At 44.8% G+C, this 18,593-nt stretch overlaps 1 protein-coding gene across 4 annotated transcripts in view; it reads left to right on the top strand.

Moving 5' to 3' along the window:
* The window catches only part of LOC129827979 (follistatin-related protein 5-like), a 174,634-nt gene that overhangs the window by 150,930 nt on the left and 5,111 nt on the right, over nt 1-18,593 (top strand). For all 4 annotated transcript variants that reach the window (XM_055889326.1, XM_055889325.1, XM_055889327.1 and 1 more), the window contains 5 exons: nt 5,243-5,269; nt 5,617-5,735; nt 8,609-8,758; nt 11,224-11,331; nt 11,910-12,034. In XM_055889326.1, coding sequence (XP_055745301.1) covers nt 5,243-5,269; nt 5,617-5,735; nt 8,609-8,758; nt 11,224-11,331; nt 11,910-12,034 — 529 coding nt within the window. The remainder of the gene's footprint in view (nt 1-5,242; nt 5,270-5,616; nt 5,736-8,608; nt 8,759-11,223; nt 11,332-11,909; nt 12,035-18,593) is intronic.

The raw sequence follows: 18,593 nt of genomic DNA, 5'->3' as shown, positions 1-18,593 counted from the left end.
CGTGCTCTTGAGCACCGAGCCTCCCCAACCCCACCAGGTTGAATGGACCCCGTAGCCCTGCCAGTGCGGCGAGGTGGAATAGCCCGCACTGGGCTATGCAGGCGAACCGGGGACACCACCTGTAAGGCTGGTGCCATGTACACCGGCCCGAGGAGACGTACTGGAGACCAGATACGTTGGGCCGGCTTCATGGCACTCGGCTCGATGCCCAACCTAGCCCTCCCAGTGCGGCAAGGTGGAATAGCCCGCACTGGGCTAAGCACGCGTACTGGGGACACCGTGCGCTCTACCGCATAACACGGTGTCTTACCAGTACGACGCCTTCTACCTCCACGGTAACCACGGGGAGTTGGCTCGGGTATCCTACCCGGCTTTGCCACACTCCTCGTGTGCCCCCCCCCAAGAAATTTTTGGGTCTTACTCACGGGCTCCCAACCGCGTCGTCGCGCTGCCTCCTCATACCAGCGCCGCTCAGCCTTCGCTGCTTCCAATTCCTCCTTTGGACGGCGATATTCCCCTGGTTGAGCCCAAGGTCCTCTACCGTCCAAGATCTCCTCCCAAGTCCAGAAGTCCTTGTTGCTCCGTCGAGCATTCCCATACCGCTTGGTCTCTGTTTGTTGGTGGGTGATTCTGTTATAGCTGTCGCTTTCCTCATCCTCAGATGAGGTGAGGAGAGAAGGATCTTCAGACCAAAATGCGGAGTCAGGGAAATAAGCCATCTTTTATTTATAAATGATGAACTGATGGCAACACGAAACAAAACAAAATACTTTCAAAAAACTTACAAAATAACAAAACGACGTAGAACGAAACCTGAACATAAACTCACATTACATAACGTAAACTTACGGACAGGAACGTACATCTAAACACACGAACAGCCAAACAGTCCCGAAAGTGAAATACATCGACTGTTAAGACTGTCGCTTTCCTCATCCTCGGATGAGGTGAGGAGAGAAGGATCTTCGGACCAAAATGCGGAGTCAGGGAAATAAGCCATTTTTATTACAAATACGACGTAGACTAAACAAAACAAAACACTTTCAAAACTTACAAAATAACAAAACGATGTTGACGCAACCTGAACATAAACTTACATAGACAAACGTAAACTCACGAACAGGAACGGACATCGAAACATAACGAACAGCCAAACAGCTCCAAAAGTGAATACATCGAACATAACGAAGACATCACAGGAGACAATCACCCACAAACAAACAGTGAGAAATGCCCTACCTAAATATGACTCTTGATTAGAGGAAAATGCAAACCACCTGCCTCTAATCAAGAGCCATACCAGGCAAACCGAAACCAACATAGAAACAGATAACATAGACTGCCCACCCAAAACACATGCCCTGACCATAAACACATAAAAACTAACATAAATAGGTCAGGACTGTTACAGTACCCCCCCCCCCCAAGGTGCGAACGCCGGGCGCACCAGCACAAAGTCCAGGGGAGGGTCCGGGTGGGCAGTTGACCACGGTGGTGGTTCCGGTTCAGGACGCTGTCCCCGCACCACCATAGTCACTCCCCTCTTCTTTCTACCCCTTCTAATGCCCACCCTAACACTACCTTCCCCTAAATAAACAGCTAGCACCGGGACAAGGGGCAGCACCGGGACAAGGGGTAGCACCGGGACAAGGGGCAGCACCAGAACAAGGGGCAGCACCAGGATAAGGACCATCACTGGAATAAGGGGCAGCACCGGGACAAGGGGCAGCACCGGGACAAGGGGCAGCACCGGGACAAGGGGCAGCACCGGGACAAGGGGCAGCACCGGGACAAGGGGCAGCACCGGGACAAGGGGCAGCACCCGGCTGAAGGACTCTGGCAGGTCCTGTTTGGACGGCTCTGGCAGGTCCATGCAGGCTGACGGCTCTCGACGCTCATGGCAGACTGACGGCTCTCGACGCTCATGGCAGGCTGACGGCTCTCGACGCTCATGGCAGGCTGACGGCTCTCGACGCTCATGGCAGGCTGACGGCTCTCGACGCTCATGGCGCTCTGACGGCTCTGGCTGCTCATGGCGCTCTGACGGCTCTGGCTGCTCATGGCTCACTGACGGCTCTGGCTGCTCATGGCTCTTTGACGGCTCTGGCTGCTCATGGCTCGCTGGCGGCTCTGGCAGATCCTGTCTGATTGGCGGCTCTGGCAGATCCTGTCTGGTTGGCGGCTCTGGCAGATCCTGTCTGGTTGGCGGCTCTGGCAGATCCTGTCTGGTTGGCGGCTCTGGCAGATCCTGTCTGGTTGGCGGCTCTGGCAGATCCTGTCTGGCTGACGGCTCTAGCGGCTCCTATCTGGCTGATGGCTCTAGCGGCTCCTGTCTGGCTGACGGCTCTGTAGGCTCATGGCAGACGGGCGGCTTTGCAGGCTCATGGCAGACGGGCGGCTTTGCAGGCTCCTGGCAGACGGATGGCTCAGATGGCGCTGGGGAGACGGATGGCTCAGATGGCGCTGGGGAGACGGATGGCTCAGATGGCGCTGGGGAGACGGATGGCTCAGATGGCGCTGGAGAGACGGATGGCTCAGATGGCGCTGGGGAGACGGATGGCTCAGATGGCGCTGGGGAGACGGATGGCTCTGGCCGGATATGGCGCACTGTAGACCTGGTGCGTGGTGCCGGAACTGGAGGCACCGTGCTAATGACAAGCACCTTCCTACTAGTGCGGGGAGCAGGGACAGGGCACACTGTATTCTCAAAGCCTACTCTATCCCTGATGCGTGGTACCGGCACTGGTGACACCGGGCTGAGGACAAGCACATCAGGATTAGTAGGGGGAGAAGATACAGTGGGTTCAGGGCTCTGGAGACGCACAGGTAGCTTAGTGCGTGGACCCGGAACTGGAGGCACCGGGCTAGATACACGCACTACAGGGAGAGTGCGTGGAGGAGGAACAGGGCTCAGGATACGCACTGGTAGCCTAGTGCGTAGTGTAGACACTGTAGGTACTAGGCTGGGGCGGGGAGGTGGCTCCGGAAATACCGGACCGTGCAGGCGTACTGGCTCTCTTGAGCATTGAGCCTGCCCAACCTTACCTGGTTGAATGCTCCCGGTCGCCCGCCCAGTACGGGGAGGTGGAATAACCCGCACCGGGCTGTGTAGGCGAACCGGGGAAACCCTGCGTAAGGCAGGTGCCATGTATGCCGGCCCGAGGAGACGCACTGGAGACCAGACGCGTTGAGCCGGCCTCATGACACCTGGCTCAATGCCCAATCTAGCCCTACCAGTGCGGGGAGGTGGAATAACCCGCACTGGGCTATGCACACGTACAGGAGACACCGTGCGCTCTACTGCGTAACACGGTGTCTGCCCGTACTCCCGCTCTCCACGGTTAGCCTGGGAAGTGGGCGCAGGTCTCCTACCTGCCCTTAGCCCACTACCCTTTAGCCCCCCCCCAAGAAATTTTTGGGAGTTACTCACGGGCTTTTTCGGCTTCCGTGCCAGACGCGTTCCCTCATAGCTCCGGTTCCTCTCTCCGGTAGCCTCCGCTCTCCTCAGTGCCTCCAGCTGTTCCCATGGGAGGCGATCTCTACCCGCTAGGATCTCCTCCCATGTGTAGACACCCTTTCCATCCAGAACATCGTCCCATGTCCATTGCTCCTTCTTCTGTCCCTTACTCCGTTTATTTTTCCCATACCGCTTGGTCACATTTTGTTGGTGGGTGATTCTGTTATAGCTGTCGCTTTCCTCATCCTCGGATGAGGTGAGGAGAGAAGGATCTTCGGACCAAAATGCGGAGTCAGGGAAATAAGCCATTTTTATTACAAATACGACGTAGACTAAACAAAACAAAACACTTTCAAAACTTACAAAATAACAAAACGATGTTGACGCAACCTGAACATAAACTTACATAGACAAACGTAAACTCACGAACAGGAACGGACATCGAAACATAACGAACAGCCAAACAGCTCCAAAAGTGAATACATCGAACATAACGAAGACATCACAGGAGACAATCACCCACAAACAAACAGTGAGAAATGCCCTACCTAAATATGACTCTTGATTAGAGGAAAATGCAAACCACCTGCCTCTAATCAAGAGCCATACCAGGCAAACCGAAACCAACATAGAAACAGATAACATAGACTGCCCACCCAAAACACATGCCCTGACCATAAACACATAAAAACTAACATAAATAGGTCAGGACTGTTACAATCGACAACGACGAAGACATCACAGGAGACAATCACCCACAAACAAACAGTGAGAATGCCCTACCTAAATATGACTCTTGATTAGAGGAAAATGCAAACCACCTGCCTCTAATCAAGAGCCATACCAGGTAACCCAAAACCAACATAGAAACAGATAACATAGACTGCCCACCCAAAACACATGCCCTGACCATAAACACATAAAAACAACATAAAACAGGTCAGGACTGTTACAGTTGTGGGATGGATGAACGATAGGAGAAGGTCGCCGTGCTTATACGGTGGGAAAATAAGGATAGTCAAAACAAAATGGGGCTGTTATTTGCATTTTTGCTCCTGAATAGCAAATCTTACATTTTCCTGTGATAGGCCGGTCTCACTCTGTACGCAGGCTCTAAGTGTTCATCTATTTCTGCGGCGAAATGAGCACGTCTTTATAAGAGGCATATCATTCTCAACTCAAAAGGCTCTGAGGGCTTTGCAGGGTTGTATTCCAGGTCATGCATTCAAGTTGCTTGGTTGTTATGCAGCTCAAGTTTCCATTTCCATGTTATTAGTTGTCTCAAAGTGAATTTAATGACAATTACGGTGTTTCTAGTTAGGAAAAACACGTAGCCCCTTTAATGACCTATGGAACTGATCTACGCTGGAGATATGTGTCGACTTTTAATGATAACTACAGTAATAACTAACACATAAAACACACACTTATTGACGGATAATTACCTGAGGCGAACATTTATTTTATTCCATATCTTTCATTGCATGTGGTACACGCTTTGGCGGTATAAAACAAAGAGGGTTTTTTAGGTGGGCTCACAACAAAACAGTAACAAACAAATGGTTTTTGTTTGTATGTATTTACAATATACCATCTGGATTGTGTTTGGTATTCAATTATTCTAGAACCGGGGGTTTCTATTGATTGGTTGTTGCAATAAGTATCAAAGAGGCGGTTTTCTTCAAACGTACATTTTGTTTGGTCTAAATCGGTATGTGAATTCTTACAAAGGGATAACCATTAATTCCACACTCTTTGTCTTTCCTTTCTTGTATTCCCCTTCAGTGGCAAACATTCTGTGGAGAGAGGAAGGTATGTTGGTATTTAAACCATTTGTTGACTCTCATGTTATACAGTAGATTACTATAACATGTTATAAAGTAGATTAGATGATTTTGATTGACACAATTTCAATGGACATGTCAAGCTGTCCTCATATAGACACCGTACATTTGCTTCTATAAAGTCCGGTTTTCTAACGAACATCTAATAATTGGGTCCGTTTTCGGTTATGTTGAAGTAGCTAATTACCTACCTACTCAACTGTTACATTTTAACCGTGCTGTACATCCGTGCTCCATGCCACTTAGCATAGTAGTTTGTTGTTAACCTTGTAATAAAACCTGTCCGACTTGTAACAAGGTTGCATTTCTCGCCAGGTCTTGGAATTGCCAATATGTTCTATGTGTTTTACGAGGATGGTATCAAAGTCATCCAGCCAGTGGCATGTGAGATCCAGAGACACATAAAGCCCAGTGAGAAACTACTGGGACTTCAGGTGAGACGTCTTCCACGAGAGAAACACGCACAGTTCATGTAGCGTTGTAGGGCAGATTAGCTGTTAGCTAATTAGCATTATTAGCTTGAGGACCAACCGCCTAGAAGTACGATTCCTTCAGGTGAAATGCCTTCTAACAGAAACACTTCCTCTTCGCGTAGCACTGTGCTTGGTATAGAGGGCTAGCCTAACAAATTAGCTTTAGCTAGCTGTTAGCTAAACAGTGTTCATATAATTAGCTTAGGACCGACCACCTGCTTTGGTATTATCAACACTTTGATAACTATTTGTGTATTTCACATTTGATCTTGCAAACCTGTCAACAATCTTTTATTCAGTGAAATGGTTGCATCTCATAACAAATGGGGAGTTCATTGTCACGCTTGTCGTCACTACTGTTTCTCATATATTTGATTAAGTGAAAGATCATGCACTTCCGGAGAGTTGTCAACTCCCAAAAGTCTCTCTCTCTCTCTCTCTCTCTCAAGTCAGGCTCCTCATTGCATTGCCGTTTGACATCGAAATGGTTCTCACTCTCTGCTGCGTCTTCCCTTTTGAACCGGCGTATTATTCAAAGCCGGTCGCTGATAGATGCCTCTCAGATTTACACATGTAATCAAATGGGTGCATTCCTCCTTTCTACCTTTCATAAAAGAGCCTATGTTTATTGCACAGCTGTTATGTGCGAAGGCGAGCCATGAATGCACAACGATCAGGCCCGGGCTCCTCGGAGAGACGACATCTGTATTAGGATATCAATAACGGGGAACTCTATGGCAGCAGCACAAGCTCTGTCTACGAAGAATGTTGTGTGAGTATGTCTGTGGCTGTTGGTTTGTGTGTGGGTACTACTGGACAGAGAGGATGACTCTCAGAGGGAGGCGAAGATAATCTACTGTTGATTTGCCAATGTGTCAAACCCATTCTGGAAATGGTGCTCACATCTCACATTCTTGATCGATCATTCATGGTAATGACCCAATAATTAATTCTTCTTAAGTGTTATATGGGTGTCTTACTGTGATACACATGTCAGCTGAAGAAGCGATGCTGTTCGAAATTCACTGGCGAGGCAGATACATTTCCTGAGGCAGGAAGCAATGGGGGCTAAAGAACAGGGATGTTTTAGGTTGAAGGATTGTGTTTGTTGTGTCCAAAGCTAAGAACTAGTCTTGCTCGTACCACAAAATCAAATATGATCTTGGTATGTTACAGAGCCCAAATTGTCCTCACCCGACAACCTTTCCAGCATGTTTCCTATACTTCTAAAGCTTTCCATTTGATCCAAGGACAATGTTGGTAGAAAATATACAAGAGTTTTTCTTCTGCCTACCTGCCTAGGGTTTCGCACATGCTCAGTTGCGACGTACTGCAGTGCTGTCTACAGGAGGGTAGAGGTAGAGTCTCTGAGGTATTCAGTCTCCAGATGGCTTCTGCTTTGATAAAGTGGCAGAAATTAAAAATATGATTACATCCCACAGTTTTAATTGTTTCCTTCACAAACACGTCCATGAAAATGGAACTTTGTTTATCTTGTTGACTGCCAATTCTGTGATTTAAAGTAAAAGGTTTAACAGCTACAGTTGCCATGTGATGACACAAACATGAGCACCCACATGAACAGAAGCCTTGAATTAAGACCTATGTGTAGTATTGGCATGATACATTGGCAAATCAACAGTAGATTTATCTTTGCCTCCCTCTGAGAGTCATCCTCTCTGTCCAGTAGTACCCACACACAAAATCAACAGCCACAGACACGCCACACACATGCACGCACACACACAAAATCCGCCATTCAAAGTCTTCACTGGATGTCAGAGTTAAGGTTTCACACCTCTTTCCCGAGAGTATTGGGCCCGCGGCGGTGTGGCGATGTGTGACATCTGTCAGAAAACCCCCCTCTGTGACAGTAGGGCGCGAGTGAGTTCATCCTCCTAAGGCCATGGCTCAAACCAGGCCATGAGGCCTCAAACAAATCTTCCCTTGGTCCAGAACAGAGAACAGACGCTGGGCTGAGCCAGGCTCACAGGCCACGGGAGGGGACAGGGAGCGAAGAAAGTGACATAGAAGGGGATAGAAGGACAGAGCATACTATGGTATAAATACTATAGTATTCACTGTAGTGTTTTGCAGACTTTATTGTAGTATTCACTGTAGTATTTTTGAGTACTATTGTAGTATTTACCAGAGTATACTGTACTATACTGTAGTTTTTATAGTTTATAATAGTATAAATACTGTAGTAAAAGAAAATTGTAGTATATACTTAAGTAAGTATACTGTAGTATTTACTGTAGTGTTTTTGATGACTGTACTTTTTTTGTGGACTGTAGTATAGTGTAGTATTTATTATAGTATTTTGGCGGATATTACTGTAGTATTTACTATAGTGTTTTTGGTTTATTATCTTGTATATAGAAGTAGAGGCTTTCTCCTTCGAGAAATATTAAAAGACCATTTACTATAGTATTGTAGAGTATACTACAAAATGCTATAGTAAGTACTACACATGATCGAGGGATACTACAGTGTGTAGTATAGTAGTCTACAGTTGACTATAGAATTCTATAGTAAGTATCGCAGTATTCTATAGTGAAGTATTCTTTTTTCATGTGGGCAGGGTTTCAGAGGGTAGGTGGTGGATTGCACACGGGCAATAGGGAGATGTGGTGTGTGTGTGTGTGTGTGTGGACTTGGACTTGGACTTGGACTTGGAGTTAGCTGATAAGGGAATGACTCGAAAACAAAGGGGAAGCAAGGAGATAAAAATAATTTGTTTTTTAATGTGTCATTTTGATAAATGTTGCACAATACATGTATTAACTGTGTGTGTGTGTGTGTGTGTGTGTGTGTGTGTGTTTTATTTTCAGGCTGAGGTTTGCCCCATGTCAGTGGGGGAGGTCAAGCAGAAGTGTGTGTGGTCATCAGCGGTTAACGTGAAGGACAAGTTTATTTATGTCACACAGCCAACCTTGGCCAGAGTGCTTGTGGTCGACATCACGTCTCAGAAGGTTGTCCAGGTAATTTCGGCCATAAAAATTGGATAATCAAGACCATCTTCCCCTTTGGACAGGTCCTGCTGTGGAGTGTTATGAGTACCGGTATGCAGTAAACACAATAACGAACCACACATACGGCATCCATATTAGGAAGACCCTTACATGTCATGCAAAACAACACATGTCCACTAATAGGCCACAGTACACAGCAATGGATGTAATGTTGTATTGTTTCAAATAAATTGCTGTTCTGCCTTTTTCATATCCGCACTCATTCTCCTTCACTCTGAGTTAATATTGTATTTTTCCATTCGTAGAGGAGGCCTCGAGTCGGAAGGACCTGGAATATTTGTTTTACATTTTCAATGAAATTTTGATCTGCACTTTTTTGAATCTGGAACCATTCATAAAGCAAATGTTGTTTTTCCGAACGTCATTGAAGAAATTACGAAGTTGATGAGTCTGAGAGGCTTACACTATTCACTAGAACTGACAATCATTTAGCACTCTAGCTATTCTGGTCCAGGGATGGACACAGACTTTTTCACAAACCCTCAGTTGAGTCCGACTTCATTTAGATACAAATGCACTGAACTTAAGGAACTCAATTATTTTCTGTGATAGAGATTTGGATTTTGTTGTTTCAATGTCTTTTCCATCAACTGACCTCTGCAAAGTCATTGTATGGCTTCTTAAAAAAAAATGTGTACATCCTAAAAAAAACTGTGAAAGCTGGTCCCGTTGCTCAAATAGATACAGGTGATTGTGTTACGTACTTTACCTCCTTTTTCAGCCAGTATATAAGCTTATCAGTGGTGTAGTGGAGGGTAAAGTTGTTTACATGCTTTTTTTATTTACACATGCAGAAAAATTCCTTGAAAACATAGGGAGAGTTACTTTATTTACCGCGAACGCCGATCAGTGTTTACCCACTTTATTTAATTTTTTTACCACTGTTGACTATGACATCGCAAAAAATAATGTCAGCCTGACATCATTGCAGTTTGGCTTGCTGGGAATGGTTAACCCCATGATGAACAAAAAGGCTCCAACGTTCTTACAGTAGGAGAGGACCTCGAGCAGAGCAGGTTGTGTATGTGCCGGGTTAAAAAGGTGTGTGCGTCTCGGAGTAAAAGGACTCCGCATGGGGCCCAGAAGGCGCCCAATTTCTGCTGCTGAAGGCTCCCTAGGGTCAAACCGGTCGTCAGGTTGTTGCGCTGGCGACCATCACAGGCTCATTATTGGGTCACCTGGAGATTTGGCTTCATTACTTTAGATGAGCTAACGCTAATTAGCCACCTGATCCTCGCTCATCTCTACCAAGGAAAGGAAAGGGGGGGGGGGGGTCATTTGGGTGTCTCAGTTTATTTACTCATCTTCTATTTTCCTTTTCAAAATTGAGTTGTACTTTATATTGACTGGCTAGGTGTAGCTTTAATGACTGTGGTGAGAAATGTCCTGCCACTGTATTGTATGGATCATCCATCAACTGTATAATTTTGTATGTGTTTACTGGATTGATTCTGTCTAATTCATAGCATATCCACTATCACAGACACAGATTAGGTACATGTGAATATGGATGGAATAATACTGTCAAGTCCTCGAGAGGCAGAAGTTGCCGGAAGATGAACAACGACAATGTCCACACCTCTTCCGTCTGATGACTACATGCTCAGAGATTAGTTATGACTCAACACATCTCTCTCATATCTCCGTGTACCATAAATCCCCTCGAGTTGTTTACTCTCACAGTAATACCATACACTTTAACATGAAGCAGCCAGGTAATATGCTCCATTAAGATTTTTACGGGGAGAAAAAAAAAACATACTTCAGCTTGTTCTGGTGTCTGCTCTAATTTCCCAGAAAGAAAGAAAATAATTGCTTTTTTTGTACCAAGCTAGGTGTAAAAAGATGGAGTTGTGTTGTTTTTCTCACTGTGTGTTCTCAACTGTCAATCCGCACCCGAGTGGACATAATGCATGAGTGCCACACACATGACTCATCTGTCGGAGTCGGCTGGAACACATCGTAGCCAGGTGTCAAGGAATGGATACGGATTGAAAGCAATTACTTCGGTGTTGTAGAGCAATTGCACTGTCACCACTCGATTTGAAAAGCCGCTCGACGTCCAAACACCTCATACATAAAAAAGGTCGAGCCTCCCCGTTGTCTTGTTAAAAAGGAAAACTTGACTCTTCCTGTCAAATCCAATGCATTAGCGAACGGGGAAAGTTGTGATATGCACCGTGCCCAGCGTCAAAGGGTATATCCGTCTAAGAACCGTGTTGAATTGTCCTAATTTGCTCTTTAAGTGCAGACCTGTCTTCAAATAGTTGTGCTTGATAGAGCTTGGAACCAATGGAAAAGTCCCAAAAGTGCAAACCCTGTCCACCTGGCACTCCAGGAAGGCTAAAGCAAACGATCGGACTGGGTAAGTAGAGTGTGCTATTTGAGGTTTGTTTTTGTGTGTGTGCTTTCAGACGGTGAGCACAGACCCCTACCCAGTGAAGCTGCACTATGACAAATCCCACGACCAGGTGTGGGTCCTCAGCTGGGGAGACATGGAGAGAAACTTTCCTACTTTGCAGGTAACTGTTTGACATCACACCGAAATTCACTATATAGAGTAGTGTTACGTGTTCGTCTTGAGACTAATGATCTATACAAGTGGGTCTATGTACAGTATGTGAAATAGGCAATATTTAGTGTAAACTCACTGTTTAACGACAATACTATTTTATGTGTTATGATATGGCATAAAAACACTGTGTTGTGACATTTTCGGAACACTACTATGCATTACTGTTCTTCCAATGGGATACATTATCAACTATCAATCCAAGTTTGGTCAACAACCCTTTCCTAAATGGCACAGTACTAGGTGGCATTTTCTGTTTATAGCTCAATACAAGTTATTAGCCTGCACTGCTTTTGGATTGTTAGGAGGTTCCAGTCTCTCTAGTGCATTATGGCATAATTAAGGCTACCTTTCTTGTATGCGCACACTGGTACAAACACAACACAGAGGACCTCTCCTCCCAGTGTAAGTTCATGTCAGAAGCGATACAGGAGGCAAACACAGTGAATAATTCATGAGGGCCATGTTAAATATCTCCCCCATCTTCTCCTCCTTTCCCCTCCTCCCCCTCTCCTGGTGTGGTGCTAGGTGATCAATCAGGCCAGCGGGAGTGTGTCCCACCATACCGTCCACACCCAGCCGGTTGGCAGACGCTTTGATAGAGTGGAGGATTTCTTCATTCCTGCCGCCAGCCTCATCATTAATCACATCAGGTACGTCAGTGTCGGTATGTGTGTGTGTGCGTGTGTGTGTGTGAGAAAGAGAGTCAGAGTGTGTTTGCTTGTGGGTGGGTGGGTGGTTGTGTGTGCGCGAGAGAGTCAGTATGTTTGAGTGTGGATTTAAATATAGACCCCCCCCCTCCTCGGACCTCGCCCCCCTGCCTTCTGAAAAGCAGGGGGAGGTGAGTTTACCCACCCACTGCTCTTCAGCAACATATGCAGAGCAGATCGATTTGATGCCTGCGCTTTTGACGGGCACTCACCGAGACTCAGTCCCGAGCTGCTGACACACCGGGGCTTAACTTGATACAGAAGGCCTAGCGCAATACCAAACGCAATACCAAACGCTTAGCTGGAGTTGGAGTTGTGGAGAAAGCCAAGTGCCAAGCCGGAGGTATCTGGGATTTAAGGAAGTTAACAGACTCCCGGAGAGTTGCATTGGCAAGCACTAGTTGTAAGTAGGTCCACTAAGACTTGTCTGATAGGGTTGCTAAAAAAGCATGGCAAAGTAGTGAGAATGTACACTACCGGTCAAAAGTTTTAGAACACCTACTCATTCAAGGGTATTTCACTTGAGTCATAGCTAATCAAATTGTGTGACTTGTGTAGCCTACCTTGAGCTGGCAAACTCATTTAATAAATATCCTATAACTTCAGTGTATTGTTGTAGCCTTGTGTTATTATGGAATTATTATTGGCCATGTTTAATTCATTAAATTGGAAGTTATCAAAGATCTATCGCAATTGCCGATCAGTTGTTAGAACGCATTAGATTGACTTAACAGTCAGTCAGATTAGGCTACAGATAAAGATAATCAATGGCTGTTGTTGACAAGCATATTCAGTTCATATTCATATTACGGTAGTCATATTTAATTCAGTGATTGAAATTACGACCTCATTCTCAATCGCCTCGCTATTCATGTTGAATAAATGTGTCTGTTAATTTGAACTAAGCAAGCTGCTAAATTGTTCAGTTTACTTATTGCTTACATTTCAGATAGGCTACAGTAGACTATCTAAATAAGATGTAGGCCTATCAGGGGCTATAGCCTCCCTGCATCTAAGTGCACTCAGGCTATCCGGAAGGCCAATGTTAGTTACTTTAAGGAACTGTTCTCTCTCTGTGGGACTAACCCCAAGAAGTTCTGGAAAACGGTTAAAGACCTGGAGAATAAACCCTCCTCCTCACAGCTGCCCATGTCCCTTAATGTTGATGATGTGGGTTTACTGACAAGAAGCATATGGCTGAGCTCTTTAATCACTGCTTCATTAAGTCAGGATTCCTATTTGAATCAGCCATGCCTCCTTGCCCATCCAACATTTCCTCATCTCCCACCCTTTCTAATGCGCCTAACCCCAATGTTTTCCCCCCTTTTTCCCCTGCCCCGCTACAAAGTTTCTCCCTGCAGGCAGTCACTGAGTCCAAGGTGCTAAAGGAGCTCCTTAAACTTGACCCCCAAAAAACATTGGGGTCAGATGGTTTAGACCCTTTCTTCTTTCAGGTTGCTGCCACTATCATCGCCAAGCCTATCTCCGACCTGTTTAACCTGTCTCTCCATTCTGGGGAGGTTCCCATTGCTTGGAAGGCAGCCACGGTTCGTCCTTTATTTAAAGGGGAGATACATTTTTATTTGTTTTTTTATTTAACCTTTATTTAACTAGACAAGTCAGTTAAGAACAAATTCTTATTTACAATGACGGCCTACCAAAAGGCAAAAGACCTCCTGCGGGGACGGGGGCCTGGGATAAAACAATAATAATAATAATAATAAATATAACAAATATAGGACAAAACACACATCACGACAAGAGAGACAACCCAACATTACATAAAGAGAGACCTAAGACAACAACATAGCAAGGCAGACATGACAACACAGCATGGTAGCAACACAACATGACAACAACATGGTAGAAACACAACATGGTAGCAGCACAAAACATGGAAGAAACATTATTGGGCACAGAAAACAGCAAGAAGGTAGAGACAACAATACGTTTTGCAAAGCAGCCACAACTGTCAGTAAGAGTGTCCATGATTGAGTCTTTGAATGAAGAGATTGAGATAAAACTGTCCAGTTTGACTTTTTTTTGCTGCTCGTTCCAGTCGCTAGCTGCAGTGAACTGAAAAGACGAGCGACCCAGGAATGTGTGTGCTTTGGGGACATTTCACAGAATGTGACTGGCAGAACGGGTGTTGTATGTGGAGGATGAGGGCTGCATTAGATATCTCAGGTAGGGGGGAGTGAGACCTAAGAGGATTTTATAAATAAGCATCAACCAGTTGCTCTTGCGACAGGTATACAGAGATGATCAGTGTACAGAGGAGTATAGAGTGCAGTGATGTGTCCTATACGGAGTATTGTTGGCAAATCTGATGGCCGAATGGTAAAGAACATCTAGCCGCTCTAAACCCTTTTTTAGAGCTGTCCTTCTCTCAGCACATATCAAATCTAATCGCTCCTCTTTTACCCCTGCTGCCAAACTAACCCTGATTCAGATGACCATTCTACCCATGCGGAGACAATTTTTAGAACGGCAGGTAATGGTGCTCTCGAGGGGCTAGATGTGCTTTGCCATTCGGCCATCAGATTTACCACCAATGCTTCTTACAGGTCACACCACTGCACTCTATACTCCTCTGTTAACTGGTCATCTCACACAAAGACATGATGGGGAACAGAGGACTAAATACATGTAGATTGATTGGGGAATGAAAACCAGGTGTGTATGGAACAAGACAAAACAAATGGACATTTGAAAAATGGAGCGGCGATGGCTAGAAAGCCGGTGACGTCAATCGCCGAACGCCGCCCGAACAAGGAGAGGAGCCGAAGTCGTGACAATAACAGCACTTGATACAAATAACACCACTGCTTATAAAAAACCCAGACTCAAAACTGATTCAAAACTAGCAATGTCCCTTATGCCTACTCAGAAGCATGTTCAGTGGAGAATCTACATGGAATCTACATTTAGTCCACAAATAGACTTTAATCGATGACCATTCATTTTGCCCTAGGTGTACTCAATTGAATCTCCCTGGGGTGATAGGTAGGCAGACTGCCACCCTTTAGGTCCAATGGAGAGGTCAAACCATGCCCACTCTGCATAGATCAAACTCAATCAAGCGCACCTATTGATAGCTTTTCATGCGTAATAACTCCCTTAGCCTCAGGCAAGATCGATCCGTCGCGGATGTGCCCAACAACTCCACCAAACCAATATGCAGTCAGTGCACCTCCTAGCCCAAAACAGGAGTCTCAGTGCACTGAACATCACAATATACAAAGGCTTTGGAGGCTTTTAGATTTATCAGGAAAAACCATCCAGGGGCTTTGGGGAGCTGCGAATCAATGCCGAGGATATGGCATTGTGCACAAGGACTTTTTAAACGCCCTATCCCTTTGAAACGTCTGATAGCGCGGCTTAAAAGAGCCCTTGATTGTGCTCTTAGGGCGCGCAAACATCTATTGAATGTTTTTGCTGACTCTATTATAGAGGTCTTGGACTTAAATTCCGGTCCAATCTTGTGTACTGTTGTTTCTACCTCGCTTGGCGGGGAGTCGACAGTGGTGAAAGTTTTGCTGGCTGTGTTGTATGTCATGTTTTTTTTACATTTCTGTCAGTGACTGGACGATGGAAAATAAGAGTAGACCTTCCAGTGTTCATATGGATTTGAACACGGAAGTATATATTCCTTAGCCTTTCTTCATTCTACAGTAAGTAAGGGCTGCCGTTCTTACATAAACATCGACTTTTGTCTATCTCTCATCTATTTCGTACAGTATTTCAAAGCAGCATAATGCATTTGGCAGACCATCCGAGCAGTACACTAGTAAGGTTTAGACCAATGATATCTAGGATGTAAACCAGCCCCACTCTGATAGCTTCAACAGGCTTTTGTAGTTTTAGCAGTAGGGTTATTGCAGTATGCACTGTACTGAAAGCTGGCTTATGTCATAGCTATGTTAGGTAACAATACACCAGCAAGTCAATAAAATCAATGAAGCGTGAGAACATTATTTAAAATGTGATTTTTATTTTCATGTTGAAGGATGGTTAAACATAATGACATAAGGACTTCATGATACATTCATAATCCATACATAACACATTCATAAGTAGTGTGCGCAATCATTTCTTACATGCTTATGTCAAGCACCGCAAGTTGATGTTTTCATTTGTGTTACAGTACTGAAATGATACATTTGTGGTGGTAGACAGATGAAATGCTTCTATGTCAAACAGTGATGTACTGTTTGGGTGTTTTATAGTATATCCTTCCCGTCCGACTCATTAAAGAAAAATTATTCGTCCAATTCGAGGTAAGTAATCGCTGTTCTGATGTCCAGAAGCTCTTTTCGGTCATAAGAGGTGGTAGCAGCAACATTATGAAACAAAATAAGTTACAAATGTGAAAAAACGAACAAAATAGCACTGTTGGTTAAGAGCCAATAAAACAGCAGCCATCCTCTCCTGCGCAATCTTTACATCGTTTATGCAGCAGCATACAGTACATTTTTGGACTGTGCTTTATGACACATATAAAAGGACTGTGTCCTTCGTGGGTAAATTTTGTCATCAAAGTCTGACATTCTCTGGATTTGTGCTGCATTTAAAACAACAGTGAACTCTGGAAAAAACACGGTCTAATCATGATGACGTCATTGATCTTCAGATCGTAGCTCTAGAAAAAGGCCAGATTTACGATTCCGAGTTGGATGATGTTCAAAACGTATTTTCCCAGTCGGAGCTCATTTATTCCCTCCTTCCCAGTTGTCTTGAACTCACTGAAGTCAAGTTTTCGCAGTTCCGAGTTAACAGTTGTTTTGAGTGCAGCAAAAATCATGCTTCATTGGCCAATGTTGATTGTTTATCATTTTAAACTTGGAAAAGAGACCCTTAATCGCAGATTTGGGACCACACAGCCACTGTCACTGATTCCTTCCAAACCACTCACTGTTGAATTTGCAATTTCCAACTTGTTGTAATGTTTATGTCCAATGGCCGATGAGCACCGATACGCTTTATCTATAATTTCTCTTCATTATTTCTCTTCATATGACAAGGATTTGCCAGTACATTGTCAACTTGATTCATGATGATGGCTGCTAGCTAAGATTTTGAAAGTATGATGTTGACATGATCAGTCCAATCAAAGCCACTGTACATATAACGTGATTTGACATCATTTTATCTGTGGCCAATCACCTTGAGCCTTCTTGGATGGGCTCTTCTGATGTGGCAGCACCCCAAACTCTATGGCAGCACCCAAGGGGCTAGAATTTTCAAAGTCTACCGTTAGACTTGGCGGTGACGTAGAGTGTCCCCATGAGTGACAGAACACTGAGCCAATCACGGCGCAATGCTCCATATTTTCTGCTGGCTTGCCCCACCACCACAGAAAGCACTGAGCTAGGCTGAACACCTTCTTTTGGAGCTGCCTTACTCAAGAAAACAAAACAGAGACCATGTTTGTATGCGGCTTTATCAACTCAATGATATATATATTTTTTTTTTTTACTTTGTTTGCAAACTTTACAAGCAATGCCAGCCCAGATGATACTTTTACTGTTCATAGAGAATGTATTAATGTCAAAATAACAAGCGAAACAGGCAAGCCCAAAGATGTGGGGCTCAAAACAGGTCCCACCTGCCCTGAATGATGGGTCGCCACTGAATTTAACAAATAAAAATTGAACCGATGAATTGTTTAAGTCGTTTCGCCTATTACAGAGAAAACATCCTTATTTTCCTCTGTTTATGAATTGAGTTCAGGTGGACCAAAACGCTAACTCCTGCCTTTATTATAAAGTATGCAAGAAAAACCACAACAAAGTATACAGCTCATAACTCAACACACAAGTGTTACTTTTCACACAATTCCACAGTATTTGTAAAAATCTGTATAGTGTACCGATTATGGGAGGCTGAAAACAAAACAACAAAAAATGTACACTGCTCAAAAAAATTAAGGGAACACTAAAATAACACATCCTGGATCTGAATGAATGAAATATTCTTATTAAATACTTTTGTCTTTACATAGTTGAATGTGCTGACAACAAAATCACACAAAAATTATCAATGGAAATCAAATGTATCAACCCGTGGAGGTCTGGATTTGGAGTCACACTCAAAAGTAAAGTGGTAAACCACACTACAGGCTGATCCAACTTTGATGTAATGTCCTTAGAACAAGTCAAAATGAGGCTCAGTAGTGTGTGTGGCCTCCACGTGCCTGTATGACCTCCCTACAACGCCTGGGCATGCTCCTGATGAGGTGGCGGATGGTCTCCTGAGGGATCTCCTCCCAGACCTGGACTAAAGCATCCGCCAACTCCTGGACAGTCTGTGGTGCAACGCGGCGTTGGTGGATGGAGCGAGACATGATGTCCCAGATGTGATTAATTGGATTCAGGTCTGGGAAACTGGCGGGCCACTCCATAGCATCAATGCCTTCCTCTTGCAGGAACTGCTGACACACTCCAGCCACATGAGGTCTAGCATTGTCTTGCATTAGGAGGAACCCAGGGCCAACCGCACC

This window comes from Salvelinus fontinalis, chromosome 29, assembly GCF_029448725.1.
Source record: "Salvelinus fontinalis isolate EN_2023a chromosome 29, ASM2944872v1, whole genome shotgun sequence".
NCBI lineage: Eukaryota > Metazoa > Chordata > Actinopteri > Salmoniformes > Salmonidae > Salvelinus > Salvelinus fontinalis.
This window is presented reverse-complemented; position numbering and strand designations above follow the sequence as displayed.